The 18,099-nt window shown below is 47.8% G+C and overlaps 1 protein-coding gene across 2 annotated transcripts in view; it reads left to right on the top strand.

Moving 5' to 3' along the window:
- Positions 1–18,099, top strand: part of TCF19 (transcription factor 19) — a 51,443-nt gene that overhangs the window by 8,554 nt on the left and 24,790 nt on the right. Inside the window, exon 3 of one of the 2 annotated variants that reach the window (XM_068109694.2) lies at positions 14,230–14,569. In XM_068109694.2, the coding sequence (XP_067965795.1) occupies positions 14,230–14,569 (340 nt within the window). The remainder of the gene's footprint in view (positions 1–14,229; positions 14,570–18,099) is intronic. The other variant, XM_068109695.2, reaches the window with a different exon arrangement.

Here is an 18,099-nt window from a genome sequence, read left to right as displayed (position 1 = left end):
ATCGTTTCATAGCAACGTGCTGCTGTGGGAATTCATCGTTTCATAGCAACGTGACACTGTGGGAGTTCATCGTTTCATAGCAACGTGACACTGTGGGAGTTCATCGTTTCATAGCAACGTGACACTGTGGGAATTCATCGTTTCATAGCAACGTGACACTGTGGGAGTTCATCGTTTCATAGCAACGTGACACTGTGTGAGTTCATCGTTTCATAGCAACGTGCTGCTGTGGGAATTCATCGTTTCATAGCAATGTGACACTGGGAATTCATTGTTTCATAGCAACGTGACACTGGGAGTTCATCGTTTCATAGCAACGTGCCGCTGTGCGAGTTCATCGTTTCATAGCAACGTGCCGCTGTGGGAATTCATCGTTTCATAGCAACGTGACACTGTGGGAGTTCATCGTTTCATAGCAACGTGCTGCTGTGGGAGTTCATCGTTTCATAGCAATGTGACGCTGTGGGAGTTCATCGTTTCATAGCAACGTGACGCTGTGGGTGTTCATCGTTTCATAGCAACGTGACACTGTGGGAATTCATTGTTTCATAGCAACGTGACACTGTGGGAGTTCATCGTTTCACAGCAACGTGACACTGTGGGAATTCATCGTTTCATAGCAACGTGCCGCTGTGGGAATTCATCGTTTCATAGCAATGTGACGCTGTGGGAATTCATTGTTTCATAGCAATGTGACTGTGGGAATTCATCGTTTCATAGCAATGTGACGCTGTGGGAATTCATTGTTTCATAGCAACGTGACTGTGGGAATTCATCGTTTCATAGCAATGTGACGCTGTGGGAATTCATTGTTTCATAGCAACGTGACACTGTGGGAGTTCATCGTTTCATAGCAACGTGCCGCTGTGGGAATTCATCGTTTCATAGCAATGTGACGCTGTGGGAATTCATTGTTTCATAGCAATGTGACTGTGGGAATTCATCGTTTCATAGCAACGTGACACTGTGGGAGTTCATCGTTTCATAGCAACGTGCCGCTGTGGGAATTCATCGTTTCATAGCAACGTGCCGCTGTGCGAGTTCATCGTTTCATAGCAACGTGCTGCTGTGGGAATTCATCGTTTCATAGCAATGTGACTGTGGGAATTCATTGTTTCATAGCAACATGACACTGTGGGAGTTCATCGTTTCATAGCAACGTGACGCTGTGGGAATTCATCGTTTCATAGCAACGTGCCACTTTGGGAGTTAATCGTTTCATAGCAACGTGCCGCTGTGTGAGTTCATCGTTTCATAGCAATGTGACACTGTGGGAGTTCATCGTTTCATAGCAACGTGACGCTGTGGGAGTTCATCGTTTCATAGCAATGTGACACTGTGGGAATTCATCGTTTCATAGCAACGTGACACTGTGGGATTTCATCGTTTCATAGCAACGTGCCGCTGTGGGAATTCGTCGTTTCATAGCAACGTGACACTGTGGGAGTTCATCGTTTCATAGCAACGTGCTGCTGTGGGAATTCATCGTTTCATCGCAATGTGACGCTGTGGGAATTCATCGTTTCATAGCAACGTGACGCTGTGGGAATTCATCGTTTCATTGCAATGTGACGCTGTGGGAATTCATCGTTTAATAGCAACGTGACGCTGTGGGAATTCATCGTTTCATAGCAACGTGACGCTGTGGGAGTTCATCGTTTCATAGCAATGTGACGCTGTGGGAATTCATTGTTTCATAGCAACGTGACGCTGTGGGAGTTCATCGTTTCATAGCAACGTGACGCTGTGGGAGTTCATCGTTTCTTAGCAACGTGACGCTGTGGGAGTTCATCGTTTCATAGCAACGTGACGCTGTGGGAGTTAATCGTTTCATAGCAACGTGACGCTGTGGGAGTTCATTGTTTCATAGCAACGTGACGCTGTGGGAGTTCTTCGTTTCATAGCAATGTGACGCTGTGGGAATTCATCGTTTCATCGCAACGTGACACTGTGGGAATTCATCGTTTCATAGCAATGTGCAGCTGTGGGAATTCATCGTTTCATAGCAACGTGACACTGGGAATTCATCGTTTCATAGCAATGTGCAGCTGTGGGAATTCATCGTTTCATAGCAACGTGACGCTGTGGGAATTCATCGTTTCATAGCAATGTGACTGTGGGAATGAATCGTTTCATCGCAAAGTGGTGCTGTGGGAATTCATTGTTTCATAGCAATGTGCAGCTGTGGGAATTCATTGTTTCATAGCAACGTGCAGCTGTGGGAATTCATTGTTTCATAGCAACGTGACACTGTGGGAATTCATCGTTTCATAGCAACGTGCCGCTGTGGGAATTTATTGTTTCATAGCAACGTGCAGCTGTGGGAATTCATTGTTTCATAGCAACGTGACTGTGGGAATTCATCGTTTCATAGCAACGTGCCGCTGTGGGAATTCATTGTTTCATAGCAACGTGCCACTGTGGGAATTCATTGTTTCATAGCAACGTGTCACTGTGGGACTTCATTGTTTCATAGCAACGTGACGCTGTGGGAATTCCTTGTTTCATAGCAACGTGCCGCTGTGGGAGTTAATCGTTTCATAGCAACGTGCCGCTGTGGGAATTCATTGTTTCATAGCAACGTGCCGCTGTGGGAATTCATTGTTTCATAGCAACGTGCCGCTCTGGGAATTCATTGTTTCATAGCAATGTGTCGCTGTGGGACTTCATTGTTTCATAGCAATGTGCAGCTGTGGGAATTCATTGTTTCATAGCAATGTGCAGCTGTGGGAATTCATTGTTTCATAGCAACGTGACGGTGGGAATTCATCGTTTCATAGCAACGTGCCGCTGTGGGAATTCATTGTTTCATAGCAACGTGCCGCTGTGGGAGTTAATCGTTTCATAGCGACGTGCCGCTGTGGGAATTCATTGTTTTATAGCAACGTGCCGCTGTGGGAATTCATTGTTTCATAGCAACGTGACGCTGTGGGAATTCATCGTTTCATAGCAACGTGCCACTGTGGAAGTTAATCGTTTCATAGCAACGTGGCGCTATGGGAGTTCATCGTTTCATAGCAACGTGACGCTGTGGGAGTTCGTCGTTTCATAGCAACGCGACACTGTGGGAGTTCACCGTTGCATCGCAACGTGAAACTGTGGGAGTTCATCGTTGCATAGCAACGTGACGCTGTGGGAGTTCATCGTTTCATATCAACGTGACGCTGTGGGAATTCATCGTTTCATAGCAACGTGACGCTGTGGGAGTTCATCGTTTCACAGCAACATGACGCTTTGGGTGTTCATCGTTTCATAGCAACGTGACGCTGTGGGAGTTCATCGTTTCATAGCAACGTGATGCTGTGGGAGTTCGTCGTTTCATAGCAATGTGACGCTGTGGGAGTTCGTCGTTTCATCGCAATGTGACGCTGTGGGAATTCATCGTTTCATTACAACGTGACCCTGTGGGAATTCATCGTTTCATAGCAACGTGACACTGTGGGAGTTCATCGTTTCATAGCAACGTGGCGCTGTGGGAGTTCATCGTTTCATAGCAACCTGACGTTATGGGAATTCGTCGTTTCATAGCAACGCGACACTGTGGGAGTTCATCGTTTCACAGCAACGTGACGCTGTGGGAGTTCATCGTTTCATAGCAACGTGACGCTTTGGAAGTTAATCGTTTCATAGCAACGCGACACTGTGGGAGTTCATCGTTTCACAGCAACGTGCCACTGTGGAAGTTAATCGTTTCATAGCAACGCGACACTGTGGGAGTTCATCGTTTCATAGCAACGTGGCGCTGTGGGAATTCATCGTTTCATTTCAATGTGCCGCTGTGGAAGTTGAGCATTTCATAGCAACGCGACACTGTGGGAATTCTTCGTTTCATAACAACGCGACACTGTGGGAGTTCATCGTTTCATAGCAACGTGACGCTGTGGGAATTCTTCGTTTCAGAGCAACGCGACACTGTGGGAGTTCATCGTTTCATAGCAACGTGACGCTGTGGGAATTCATCGTTTCAGAGCAACGTGACGCTGTGGGAATTCATCGTTTCATAGCAACGTGACACTGTGGGAATTCATCGTTTCATCGCAATGTGCCGCTGTGGAAGTTAATCGTTTCATAGCAACGTGACACTGTGGGAATTCATTGTTTCATAGCAACGCGACACTGTGGGAATTCATTGTTTCATAGCAACGTGACACTGTGGGAATTCATCGTTTCATAGCAACGTGACGCTGTGGGAATTCATCGTTTCATAGCAACGTGGCGCTGTGGGAATTAATCGTTTCATAGCAACGTGACGCTGTGGGAGTTAATTGTTTCATAGCAACGTGCCGCTGTGGGAATTCATAGTTTCATAGCAACGTGACGCAGGGGGAATTCATCGTTTCATAGCAACCTGACACTGTGGGAATTCATCGTTTCATAGCAACGTGGCGCTGTGGGAATTAATCGTTTCATAGCAACGTGGCACTGTGGGAATTCATTGTTTCATAGCAACGTGCCGCTGTGGGAATTCATTGTTTCATAGCAACGTGCCGCTGTGGGAATTCATTGTTTCATAGCAATGTGACGCTGTGGGAATTCATCGTTTCTTAGCAGCCTGACACTGTGGGAATTCATCGTTTCATAGCAACGTGACACTGTGGGAATTCATCGTTTCATAGCAACGTGGCGCTGTGGGAATTCATTGTTTCATAGCAACGTGCCGCTGTGGGAATTCATTGTTTCATAGCAACGTGCGGCTGTGGGAATTCATTGTTTCATAGCAACGTGCCGCTGTGGGAATTCATCGTTTCATAGCAACGTGACACTGTGGGAATTCATCGTTTCATAGCAACGTGGCGCTGTGGGAATTAATCGTTTCATAGCAACGTGGCGCTGTGGGAATTCATTGTTTAATAGCAATGTGCCGCTGTGGGAATTCATTGTTTCATAGCAACGTGCTGCTGTGGGAGTTAATCGTTTCATAGCAACGTGCCGCTGTGGGAATTCATTGTTTCATCGCAACGTGCAGCTGTGGGAATTCATTGTTTCGTCGCAAAGTGCCGCTGTGGGAGTTAATCGTTTCATAGCAACGTGCCGCTGTGGGAGTTAATCGTTTCATAGCAACATGCCGCTGTGGGAGTTAATCGTTTCATAGCAACGTGCCGCTGTGGGAGTTAATCGTTTCATAGCAACGTGCCGCTGTGGGAGTTAATCGTTTCATAGCAACGTGCCGCTGTGGGAGTTAATCGTTTCATAGCAACGTGCCGCTGTGGGAGTGAATCGTTTCATAGCAACGTGCCGCTGTGGGAGTTAATCGTTTCGTAGCAACGTGCCGCTGTGGGAGTTAATCGTTTCATAGCAACGTGCCACTGTGGGAGTTAATCGTTTCATAGCAACGTGCCACTGTGGGAGTTAATCGTTTCATAGCAACGTGCCGCTGTGGGAGTTAATCGTTTCATAGCAACGTGCCACTGTGGGAGTTAATCATTTCATAGCAACGTGCCGCTGTGTGAGTTGATCGTTTCATAGCAACGTGCCACTGTGGGAATTCATTGTTTCATAGCAACGTGCCACTGGGAATTCATTGTTTCATAGCAACGTATCGCGGTGGGACTTCATTGTTTCATAGCAACGTGCCCCTGTGGAAGTTAATCGTTTTATAGAAACGCAACAATGTGGGAATTCATTTTTTCATAGCAACGTGGCGCTGTGGGAATTCAGCGTTTCATAGCAACGTGGCGCTGTGGGAATTAATCGTTTCATAGCAACGTGGCGCTGTGGGAACTCATTGTTTCATAGCAACGTGCCGCTGTGGGAATTCATTGTTTCATAGCAACGTGCTGCTGTGGGAGTTAATCGTTTCATAGCAACGTGCCGCTGTGGGAATTCATTGTTTCATCGCAACGTGCGGCTGTGGGAATTCATTGTTTCATAGCAACGTGCCGCTGTGGGAGTTAATCGTTTCATAGCAACGTGCCGCTGTGGGAGTTAATCGTTTCATAGCAACGTGCCGCTGTGGGAGTTCATCGTTTCATAGCAACGTGCCGCCGTGGGAGTTAATCGTTTCATAGCAACGTGCCGTTGTGGGAGTTGATCGTTTCATAGCAACGTGCCGCTGTGGGAGTTAATCGTTTCATAGCAACGTGCCGCTGTGGGAATTCATTGTTTCATAGCAACGTGCCACTGTGGGAATTCATTGTTTCATAGCAACGTGCCGCTGTGGGAGTTAATCGTTTCATAGCAACGTGCCGCTGTGGGAGTTAATCGTTTCATAGCAACGTGCCGCTGTGGGAGTTAATCGTTTCATAGCAACGTGCCACTGTGGGAGTTAATCGTTTCATAGCAACGTGCCACTGTGGGAGTTAATCGTTTCATAGCAACGTGCCGCTGTGGGAGTTAATCGTTTCATAGCAACGTGCCACTGTGGGAGTTAATCGTTTCATAGCAACGTGCCGCTGTGGGAGTTGATCGTTTCATAGCAACGTGCCGCTGTGGGAATTCATTGTTTCATAGCAACGTGCCACTGTGGGAATTCATTGTTTCATAGCAACGTGTCGCTGTGGGACTTCATTGTTTCATAGCAACGTGACGCTGTGGGAATTCTTCGTTTCAGAGCAACGCGACACTGTGGGAGTTCATCGTTTCATAGCAACGTGACGCTGTGGGAATTCATCGTTTCAGAGCAACGTGACGCTGTGGGAATTCATCGTTTCATAGCAACGTGACACTGTGGGAATTCATCGTTTCATCGCAATGTGCCGCTGTGGAAGTTAATCGTTTCATAGCAACGCGACACTGTGGGAATTCGTCGTTTCATTGCAACGTGCCGCTGTGGAAGTTAATCGTTTCATAGCAACGTGACACTGTGGGAATTCATTGTTTCATAGCAACGCGACACTGTGGGAATTCATTGTTTCATAGCAACGTGACACTGTGGGAGTTAATCGTTTCATAGCAACGTGCCGCTGTGGGAGTTAATCGTTTCATAGCAACGTGCCACTGTGGGAGTTAATCGTTTCATAGCAACGTGCCGCTGTGGGAGTTGATCGTTTCATAGCAACGTGCCGCTGTGGGAATTCATTGTTTCATAGCAACGTGCCACTGTGGGAATTCATTGTTTCATAGCAACGTGTCGCTGTGGGACTTCATTGTTTCATAGCAACGTGACGCTGTGGGAATTCTTCGTTTCAGAGCAACGCGACACTGTGGGAGTTCATCGTTTCATAGCAACGTGACGCTGTGGGAATTCATCGTTTCAGAGCAACGTGACGCTGTGGGAATTCATCGTTTCATAGCAACGTGACACTGTGGGAATTCATCGTTTCATCGCAATGTGCCGCTGTGGAAGTTAATCGTTTCATAGCAACGCGACACTGTGGGAATTCGTCGTTTCATTGCAACGTGCCGCTGTGGAAGTTAATCGTTTCATAGCAACGTGACACTGTGGGAATTCATTGTTTCATAGCAACGCGACACTGTGGGAATTCATTGTTTCATAGCAACGTGACACTGTGGGAATTCATCGTTTCATAGCAACGTGACGCTGTGGGAATTCATCGTTTCATAGCAACGTGGCGCTGTGGGAATTAATCGTTTCATAGCAACGTGACGCTGTGGGAGTTAATTGTTTCATAGCAACGTGCCGCTGTGGGAATTCATAGTTTCATAGCAACATGACGCAGGGGGAATTCATCGTTTCATAGCAACCTGACACTGTGGGAATTCATCGTTTCATAGCAACGTGGCGCTGTGGGAATTAATCGTTTCATAGCAACGTGGCGCTGTGGGAATTCATTGTTTCATAGCAACGTGCCGCTGTGGGAATTCATTGTTTCATAGCAACGTGCCGCTGTGGGAATTCATTGTTTCATAGCAATGTGACGCTGTGGGAATTCATCGTTTCTTAGCAGCCTGACACTGTGGGAATTCATCGTTTCATAGCAACGTGACACTGTGGGAATTCATCGTTTCATAGCAACGTGGCGCTGTGGGAATTCATTGTTTCATAGCAACGTGCCGCTGTGGGAATTCATTGTTTCATAGCAACGTGCGGCTGTGGGAATTCATTGTTTCATAGCAACGTGCCACTGTGGGAATTCATCGTTTCATAGCAACGTGACACTGTGGGAATTCATCGTTTCATAGCAACGTGGCGCTGTGGGAATTAATCGTTTCATAGCAACGTGGCGCTGTGGGAATTCATTGTTTCATAGCAATGTGCCGCTGTGGGAATTCATTGTTTCATAGCAACGTGCTGCTGTGGGAGTTAATCGTTTCATAGCAACGTGCCGCTGTGGGAATTCATTGTTTCATCGCAACGTGCAGCTGTGGGAATTCATTGTTTCGTCGCAAAGTGCCGCTGTGGGAGTTAATCGTTTCATAGCAACGTGCCGCTGTGGGAGTTAATCGTTTCATAGCAACATGCCGCTGTGGGAGTTAATCGTTTCATAGCAACGTGCCGCTGTGGGAGTTAATCGTTTCATAGCAACGTGCCGCTGTGGGAGTTAATCGTTTCATAGCAACGTGCCGCTGTGGGAGTTAATCGTTTCATAGCAACGTGCCGCTGTGGGAGTTAATCGTTTCATAGCAACGTGCCGCTGTGGGAGTTAATCGTTTCGTAGCAACGTGCCGCTGTGGGAGTTAATCGTTTCATAGCAACGTGCCACTGTGGGAGTTAATCGTTTCATAGCAACGTGCCACTGTGGGAGTTAATCGTTTCATAGCAACGTGCCGCTGTGGGAGTTAATCGTTTCATAGCAACGTGCCACTGTGGGAGTTAATCATTTCATAGCAACGTGCCGCTGTGTGAGTTGATCGTTTCATAGCAACGTGCCACTGTGGGAATTAATTGTTTCATAGCAACGTGCCACTGGGAATTCATTGTTTCATAGCAACGTATCGCTGTGGGACTTCATTGTTTCATAGCAACGTGCCCCTGTGGAAGTTAATCGTTTTATAGAAACGCGACAATGTGGGAATTCATTTTTTCATAGCAACGTGGCGCTGTGGGAATTCAGCGTTTCATAGCAACGTGGCGCTGTGGGAATTAATCGTTTCATAGCACCGTGGCGCTGTGGGAATTCATTGTTTCATAGCAACGTGCCGCTGTGGGAATTCATTGTTTCATAGCAACGTGCTGCTGTGGGAGTTAATCGTTTCATAGCAACGTGCCGCTGTGGGAATTCATTGTTTCATCGCAACGTGCAGCTGTGGGAATTCATTGTTTCATAGCAACGTGCCGCTGTGGGAGTTAATCGTTTCATAGCAACGTGCCGCTGTGGGAGTTAATCGTTTCATAGCAACGTGCCGCTGTGGGAGTTAATCGTTTCATAGCAACGTGCCGCCGTGGGAGTTAATCGTTTCATAGCAACGTGCCGCTGTGGGAGTTGATCGTTTCATAGCAACGTGCCGCTGTGGGAGTTAATCGTTTCATAGCAACGTGCCGCTGTGGGAATTCATTGTTTCATAGCAACGTGCCACTGTGGGAATTCATTGTTTCATAGCAACGTGCCGCTGTGGGAGTTAATCGTTTCATAGCAACGTGCCGCTGTGGGAGTTAATCGTTTCATAGCAACGTGCCGCTGTGGGAGTTAATCGTTTCATAGCAACGTGCCACTGTGGGAGTTAATCGTTTCATAGCAACGTGCCACTGTGGGAGTTAATCGTTTCATAGCAACGTGCCGCTGTGGGAGTTAATCGTTTCATAGCAACGTGCCACTGTGGGAGTTAATCGTTTCATAGCAACGTGCCGCTGTGGGAGTTGATCGTTTCATAGCAACGTGCCGCTGTGGGAATTCATTGTTTCATAGCAACGTGCCACTGTGGGAATTCATTGTTTCATAGCAACGTGTCGCTGTGGGACTTCATTGTTTCATAGCAACGTGCCCCTCTGGAAGTTAATCGTTTCATAGAAACGCGACAATGTGGGAATTCATTTTTTCATAGCAACGTGGCGCTGTGGGAGTTCATCGTTTCATAGCAACGTGACGTGGCGCTGTGGGAGTTCATCGTTTCATTGCAACGTGACGTGACGCTGTGGGAATTCATCGTTTCATTACAACGCGCGACTGTGGTTTTTGAATGTAGTGAATTTTGTGAGAAGCATTTACCTGTACTCTAAATAGGAGTGAATTTATCATATTAAGGAGAGTGGGAAGGGGAGGGGTATGGGTGGGTGTAGTCAGAGAAGATAAGAGAAGAGAAGAGAGAAGAAAAGAGTAGAGGAGTGGAGAGGAGAGGAGGAGAGAGAGGGTAGAGGGGTGAGGTGCATGTCTGGATGAGTGCCTCAAGGGTAGGGTTGGGGAGGGAGAGGAGCAGGCAGGGGGTAAGCTTGGTGTGTGTGCGAGCGTATGCTCGGGTGAGAATAACGGGCTGGGGTTGTAGGTCCAGCAGATCAGCCTGGGCAGTGCTGTTGATTGATAACCTGAGCATCTCAAATGAATCAAGATGACACTAGCTTTGCCTAGTGGGTAGCGGTTCAGAAGCGAGGTTCAGTTGGGTCGTTTGAATGTGGGATCAATGGGGAAAAGAGGGGTTGAGGTGGTGGAGATAATGCAAAGAAAGGAGGTTGGAAGTGTTATGTGTGTAGGAGACCAGATGGAGAGGAGACAGGGCGAGAAGGTTGGTTGGAGGCTACAAGCTGTTGCATGTGGGTGGGAATGGAAGGAGTAATGGCGTGGCAATAATCGTGGAGGAAGAGTCCAGCAAGCAGGTGGTCAATGTAAAAAGCAGGTGGCTGCTCTCCCTGCTCCGGCTGTCCCGCTCTTTTGTCATCCTGCTCCCCCTCCCCATCATCCTTCTCCCCTTCCTCACCCCATCGCTCCTCTCCTCTCTGCACCTTTCCCCCTCCCATTCTCTCCTCTCCTTTTCCACCTCCCCTCCCCTTCTCCATTTCACCTTCCTTCCCCCCCTCTCCTCCTACACGCCACCTTCCCCTCCCTTTCCTCTTTCTCCCCTCTCCTCCTCCCCTCTCTCACCTCCTTCTCACCTCCTTCTCACCTCCTTCTCCCCCCCTTCTTCCCTCCTTCTTCCCTCCTTCTTCCCTCCTTCCCTCCTCCCCTCTCCTCCCCCCCTCCTCCCCTCCCTCACCTCCTTCTCCAAATGAGTCCGAGTGAAAACTCTCCACAGATTACATTGTAACAAAGGGTAAGGGTTAAAATTGAAGATGGGAAAGTGTGTGGATGGTGATGTGATCTGAAGAGGTACAAGTAGGGAAAAGGGATTACTAACAAACTGATCAGAGGATGCAAACATCGGACTTCCTTGACATAGTTAACATGCTATCCTAGTATTGTATGCTTGACATAGTTAACATGCTATCCTAGTATGATACGCTTGACATGGTTAACATGCTATCCTAGTATGGTATGCTTGACATAGTTAACATGCTATCCTCATATGGTACACATGACATGGTTAACATGCTATCCTGGTATGATACGCTTGACATAGTTAACATGCTATCCTTGTATACTGAACAGCAAAAGAAACGTCAGTCAGAATCAATATTTTGGAGTCTTTATTTTCAAGTCATGATCAACACGAATTGAGATTTAGGATCAACATGAAACATTACAGGTATGGTCACCACAGTTCAAACAATAATGTGAAATGTTCTGAATAAGAAAAACACAAGACCAGGTGAGAACAAGGGAGGTCAAAGTCAGTATCTTGTGTGACCCCCGTGAGCGTTGATGACAGCCATACATCGTCTGTACATGGAGTGGATTAATCGGTTGATGAAGGCATTTTTCACTTGGGCCCACACTCTGAGAAACGCCTGACTGAGTTGAGCTGCAGTTGTCGGCCTTGGTCGAACGCCATTCAGTCTTCCTTGAACCTCGTCCCACAAGTGCTCTATCGGGTTTATATCGGGGCTGAGCGCAGGCCAGTGCATGGTTTGGATGCCATTCTGTTGCAGGAAGTCCCTTGTTGCTCTGGCAGTGGGGCGTTGTCGTGCTGGAAGACATGATTTCCGTGACGTCCAAAATGTGGCACAACGTGAGGTCTGAGGACTTGATCGATGTAGCGAGCAGCTGTGACACCATTGCCTCTTCCTGGACCAATATTCTGGAACACCACAGGACCGACTTTGTGATTGAGAGCAATATCGCCCCATACCATGATGTTTGGACCACCCCACGAGTCTCTTTCCATCACACAGTCATCTGAGTAGCTTTCCCCACGTCTACGCCAAACTCTCACTCTGCCATCTGCCGTGGAAACACAGTATCGGCTTTCGTCTGAGAAAACGACGGTTCTCCACTGCTGCTAACGCCAATTTTGATGCTGTGTGGCCCACTGTAGTCGGTCACGGCAGTGTCGAGCTGTAAGAATGGGGCCACGATACGGCCTGTGACAACGGACATCCCTGTTCTTCAAACGTCGACGGACTGTATCACCACTAATGTGTCTCTGGTGGGTTCCAACTGTTTGTCTTGCAGTTTCTGTAGCCCTGGTAAAGCGATCTTGGATGTGATGACGCACAATCTGGCGATCCTGTCGTGGTGTTGTTACCCTCTGTCTGCCACTGCGTGGGCGGTCATCGGTGCTGTTGGTGGCCTGGTATCGTTCCTGTAACCTGTAGATGGTTCTCACGTTGACATGGAAAGCATTGGCAACCATTCGTGCAGTCTGTCCTGCATGCAATCTTCCAATAGCCTGGTCTCTCTGAATCCTCGTAAGTCTGGGCATGACGCTGGCATCGAAACACGAATGATGAACACACGTTTTGGGGTGCCTTTTATAGGGAAAGTCACAAGGAGACGCACGTGCATTTTGATTTCCTGGGAATCATGCACGACTTTGTACCATGGTCGTTTTTTTGCCTGCGTTTTGGTGACCTGTTTTTATCCACGCATGCACCACTGTCGGTAGTTCGGATTAAATTTAGATACAGACTAATGTAAATAACGAGATATCTAAACGAAATGCATTGATATTTCTATGGGAAATGTTCAGGAATTATTTTTATGAAGTGATGTTTCTATTGCTGTTCAGTGTATGATACGCTTGACATAGTTAACATGCTATCCTCATGACATGCTTGACATAGTTAACATGCTATCCTAGTATGGTTAACATGCTATCCTCGTATGGTACACATGACATGGTTAACATGCTATCCCAGTATGATACGCTTGACATAGTTAACATGCTATCCTCTTATGATACGCTTGACATAGTTAACATGCTATCCTCATATGGTGCACATGACATGGTTAACATGCTATCCTAGTATGGTATGCTTGACATAGTTAACACGCTATCGTAGTATGGTTTGCTTGACATAGTTAACATGCTATCCTAGTATCCTTAACATAGTAACAGTAAACGATTGACATGCTAATTTATCCCTAAACAAATCTGAGTTATTATGGTAACCTGATGTACTATAATGATCTGATACAGAGTGTTGGTTCTGCCGAAGTTGTTTCTCGGTCTGGGTCGTGCTGGGTGGTTTTCCATCCCTCTCCTCGGAGTAGTTATGGCACAAATTTGGAATTTGGCCATGCTGCCTGCTGTGACTCGCCACCGTGGGATTTTTACTGTCCACCAACTAATGCTCGCATATGAGACACCCAGTTTAACATCTATTCGAGGGACATTGATGAATCGCCGTGCCTGTGAAACACTGGGATGACAGTTTACATCTGGGTCAGGATTCAAACCCGGGAGAGTCGGATTAGAGACGAGTTCGCGTACCTCCAGGCCACCCTGTCAGCCCTACTATGGCTCGAAACATTAAAATAAAACTCAATCCAAACTCTGCATTTGCTTCAATATTAGTGTCCTCGGTCCTTTCCAACTATTTTAGTTTTCTGGAATAGCACACACACGTGTAAATTTTGCATTACATGGCTGAAACGCAATCTTTGCTACCCTAATGCTCAGTTTGTTTAAAACTTACAGCGTTTGTCTTCCATGGTAGGGTGACTGAAATTCTCATGACCAATGATGCGAGTCAAGAACCAGGCACCCACTACTGCATTGGGTATTACAGTATTTGATGAACTGAACAGATACAGTATATGGGAATTACGCAATGATGCCTGATGTGAGCTCCAACAATGCTACTCGGGATGCAAGTCTTGGTTCCATCTTGAGTTCACGTTTCCACAAACAAAGTTCTTGACTGTCTTGTCATGTGAAGAATGTAATGGAAGTTGGCCATGTTCATAATTGTCATTGTTGATACTTGTACTTGTTTCATGACTGAAATCATGGTTAATTTTTATAACCAAAGTATAGGTACTTGCACGTCTTGAGCCCCAGTGTCGTCTTTTGCTGCAGGTCGAGGTGCCACCTGACAAGTTCGATGCCATCACCTCTCCTAGTTCTCATGATGGCTTACACCCCTTTTCATCTGTGGATCTCGGAGACTCTGATCCCGGGGAGGATCCAGGTCTAGATTCGACCTCCACTGGCTTGATCGAGAGGATTGCGGTGGTTTCGCGCACATCTCCTGGGCCTCAGCGTCCCACCGCCTTCATACTAAACTCCATCGGGAGCATCAGCAAACACCAGGGCTCCCTCACTTTTCATCCTCGACATTGGCAGCCGGAACAACCTCAACAGGAAGAGCAGCAACAAACTACACCCTGCTTCTCTCCCACTCACAGTTTGTACAAAAGTAGAGCTCCAGCCTTTTCTTTGCATGATTCTTTTATTTTTCCTTTTTTTTGTTTAAGCTTTGTTGTAGATACAGTACAGGAGTATAAAAGCTCAGGCATTGCTGGAGGAGAAACCAAGACGTAGTGATGGGCAGCAGTTAAAGGAGTGAAGGGGGGAGCACAAGACAACAATGAAACTGAGTAGGTTCAACAAATGGGAGAAATGTGGGATGAAGTATTTGGGGAGGGTAACTAGGTATGGGTTTGGGGAGGAATGCATGCTCGCTGTGGATCGACAGAGGGAAGCGAGTGCAGGTGTGGAGCACGATTCCAGTAAACTGTGAGGCCACCACCCTGTCTGGTGGGTGAGAGGCAGCACCTGGAACTCGGCCTCATGCCGAGAGTTTCCAATAACTTGAAGAGCCTTGGAATTAACCTTCAGTCGAGCAAGATGGGAAGCAGCTACACTAGGCCACAGCGGGAAGCCTCGATGACCTGTTGAAGGTCTTGTACATTGTAATGAGCTGTGAATGGTTTACAATGGATTTGCCTCTGCAGAAAATACCAAGCCGTTGACCAGTCTTAGACGCCAAATTGGTCTGCGTAATATAGGTTATAGCTGATTGTGAGGCAAAGTTGCTCCAAAGACGACACTAACTTGGGGTTTTCCGTAGAAGTGGAGAAGCAACGTTGATTTGGATGCAAGTTTTAGAATGTCGGGTAAATACCCCGATTTACGTACTCCCTATTGCGTCGTTTTGCAAATATGTCGCAACTTTATTAATACCACCACCTGATGTGCGTCGCCTCAACCCACACTTGCGTCATTCACAGCACCTGTTCTTTCTCGTATACGTCGCCGCCACCTACCCTGTGCATGAACTACTTTGCATCGAGCATGAGGAAACATACCATGCTGTAGGCAGCGTAAAAGTGTTACCTTAGAAGTGAAATTACATTTTGTTCGTCGAATGGATTCTGCTGAAGGTGCGGTTGGTGATGTCGGCTTATTACGTTTGCCTCCGACAACGGTGCGTACCATCTAAAAATGGCCGACGTTCATTGGAAGTTGTGGCTGGTTCGTCCGCTTCCGGAAGAGGTATCGAAGGTAAGAAAATTTTCCGACTCTAAAATATGTTCTTTCCTTTTATTTAAATGTCTGGTAAATGGTAGTTTTTAAATGTTTTTGGATATAACTATCATTAACCAAAAAAAGAGGTAATAGCATAAATAACGAGAACGGCACTCGGTAGAGTGCATACCTCTGCCATGCTAAACGGTTTACGTTTTGTATCCCACTCGTAGGCCGGATCTACATCCGGATCTTAACCAAAACCTATCCGGCTTGTTCTTGTCACCGGCACAACTCATCCACCTAGTTTTGTCATAAACCATCCACAACTTTGCGATGTCATGCATTCTGTCATTTTTGGGCTTATCTCTCAATGGTGAAGAATCACATGAAAAATCTAAAAATTCTCATGTCTGGATCTTCACGAAAATGGAATCAATTTGTTCGTGTCACATACCCAACCTGTCCACGAAGTTCTTTTTTTTTTTTTCTTTTTTTTTTTGTATACTGAATCGAGGCTTGTGAAAGAGCTAACCTTTACTTCACAAACAAATCAACCAGCCAAACAAAATATATAAAAAGAGGGAGCGGAAGACAAGATGGGGAGAGAAGGGGAAGCACACAAACACAACATTTGAGAGCAGGGAGATGTGTGGAAGGGAGAGGGCTTGGGGGGAGGAGGCGTGGGAAGGGGGAGAGGGGTGGGAGAAGTATAAAACACAAGGACACCAAGGCCTTCCAGGACAGAAGTTGGTATTTCAAAAAAGTGGAATTGGGGTGAAATTAGCGGGGGTAGAAAAGATCAAGGAGTGAAGGTGAGCAGAGAGTCTTGATTTTGGCAGTTTAACCATAAGAGGGTTGCAGGCAGATCTTGGCGGAACAGAGCCCAGAGAGAGCTGGGGGGGGGGGGGGGGGCAAGGCGAGAGAGGATTCAGTAGAAGACGGAAAGACCACCAACCTGCCTGCGGTGAGTGAGTGAGAGGCCCTTGGAGTTAGCTTCATCGCGGGAGATTCCAATGATTCTGAATTTGTCCATAACTTTTTAAGATATCCTGCTCATAAATGGGCAGACAAACAAGAAAGATGTCGTGCATAGCATGATAATTGAGAGATCCAAAGAAACAATAGTTGCCATGGAAACGTCAATTTGGTAATTTCGAAAATTTGTCCTATCAAGTGTGTTACATGATTGAATGTTATGCATAACATTTGATTGATGTATTTTTTACCTCAGAAGTGAAACATACTTGTTTTGGATGGCTTTGAGCTTGTCCTTTGACGGTAGTAATAAAATGATAACAACATAGAGTAATCCAAAATTGTAGACCTGTGCCAGGACTTGTTTTGGGTGGTGTATTTTATGTGGCAAATAAATTGAAGGATGTACTAAATGAACGGTCGTTTATTGCAAATGAAAGGTCGAAATGGTCTAGTTGTAAATATGTAAAAGGTAAAGGTCTGAAGGTGGAAAGGTCGGAAAAGGTAAAAATGCTGTAAACGTAAAGGATCAAATGGTCCAAATTGTCTTGAAAGGTTTAAGGGGGTTTAAAGGGTGTAATGGGGCTCATGGGGTCTTGAGGGTCTTAAAGTGTCTTGAGGGTCTTTAAGGGTGTTGGGGGTTCTAACGGGTGTCGGGGGTCCTGACGGGTGTCGGGGGTCGTGTCGGGGGTCCTGACGGGTGTCGGGGGTCCTGACGGGTGTCGGGGGTCCTGACGGGTGTCGGGGGTCCTGACGGGTGTCGGGGGTCCTGACGGGTGTCGGGGGTCCTGACGGGTGTCGGGGGTCCTGACGGGTGTCGGGGGTCCTGACGGGTGTCGGGGGTCCTGACGGGTGTCGGGGGTCCTGACGGGTGTCGGGGGTCCTGACGGGTGTCGGGGGTCCTGACGGGTGTCGGGGGTGCTGACGGGTGTCGGGGGTGCTGACGGGTGTCGGGGGTGCTGACGGGTGTCGGGGGTGCTGACGGGTGTCGGGGGTGCTGACGGGTGTCGGGGGTGCTGAGGGTGTCGGGGGTGCTGACGGGTGTCGGGGGTGCTGACGGGTGTCGGGGGTGCTGACGGTGTCGGGGGTGCTGACGGGTGTCGGGGGTGCTGACGGGTGTCGGGGGTCCTGACGGGTGTCGGGGGTCCTGACGGGTGTCGGGGGGGGTCTGACGGGTGTCGGGGGTCCTGACGGGTGTCGGGTGTCCTGACGGGTGTCGGGGGTCCTGACGGGGTTGGTCGGGGTCCTGACGGGTGTCGGGGGTCCTGACGGGTGTCGGGGGTCCCTGACGGGGTGTCGGGGGTCCTGACGGGTGTCGGGGGTCCTGACGGGTGTCGGGGGTCCTGACGGGGTGTCGGGGGTCCTGACGGGTGTCGGGGGTCCTGACGGGTGTCGGGGGTCCTGTACGGGTGTCGGGGGTCCTGACGGGTGTCTGGGGTCCTGACGGGTGTCGGGGGTCCTGACGGGTGTCGGGGGTCCTGACGGGTGTCGGGGGTCCTG

This window comes from Myxine glutinosa, chromosome 3, assembly GCF_964187855.1.
Source record: "Myxine glutinosa chromosome 3, kmMyxGlut1.1, whole genome shotgun sequence".
NCBI lineage: Eukaryota > Metazoa > Chordata > Myxini > Myxiniformes > Myxinidae > Myxine > Myxine glutinosa.
This window is presented reverse-complemented; position numbering and strand designations above follow the sequence as displayed.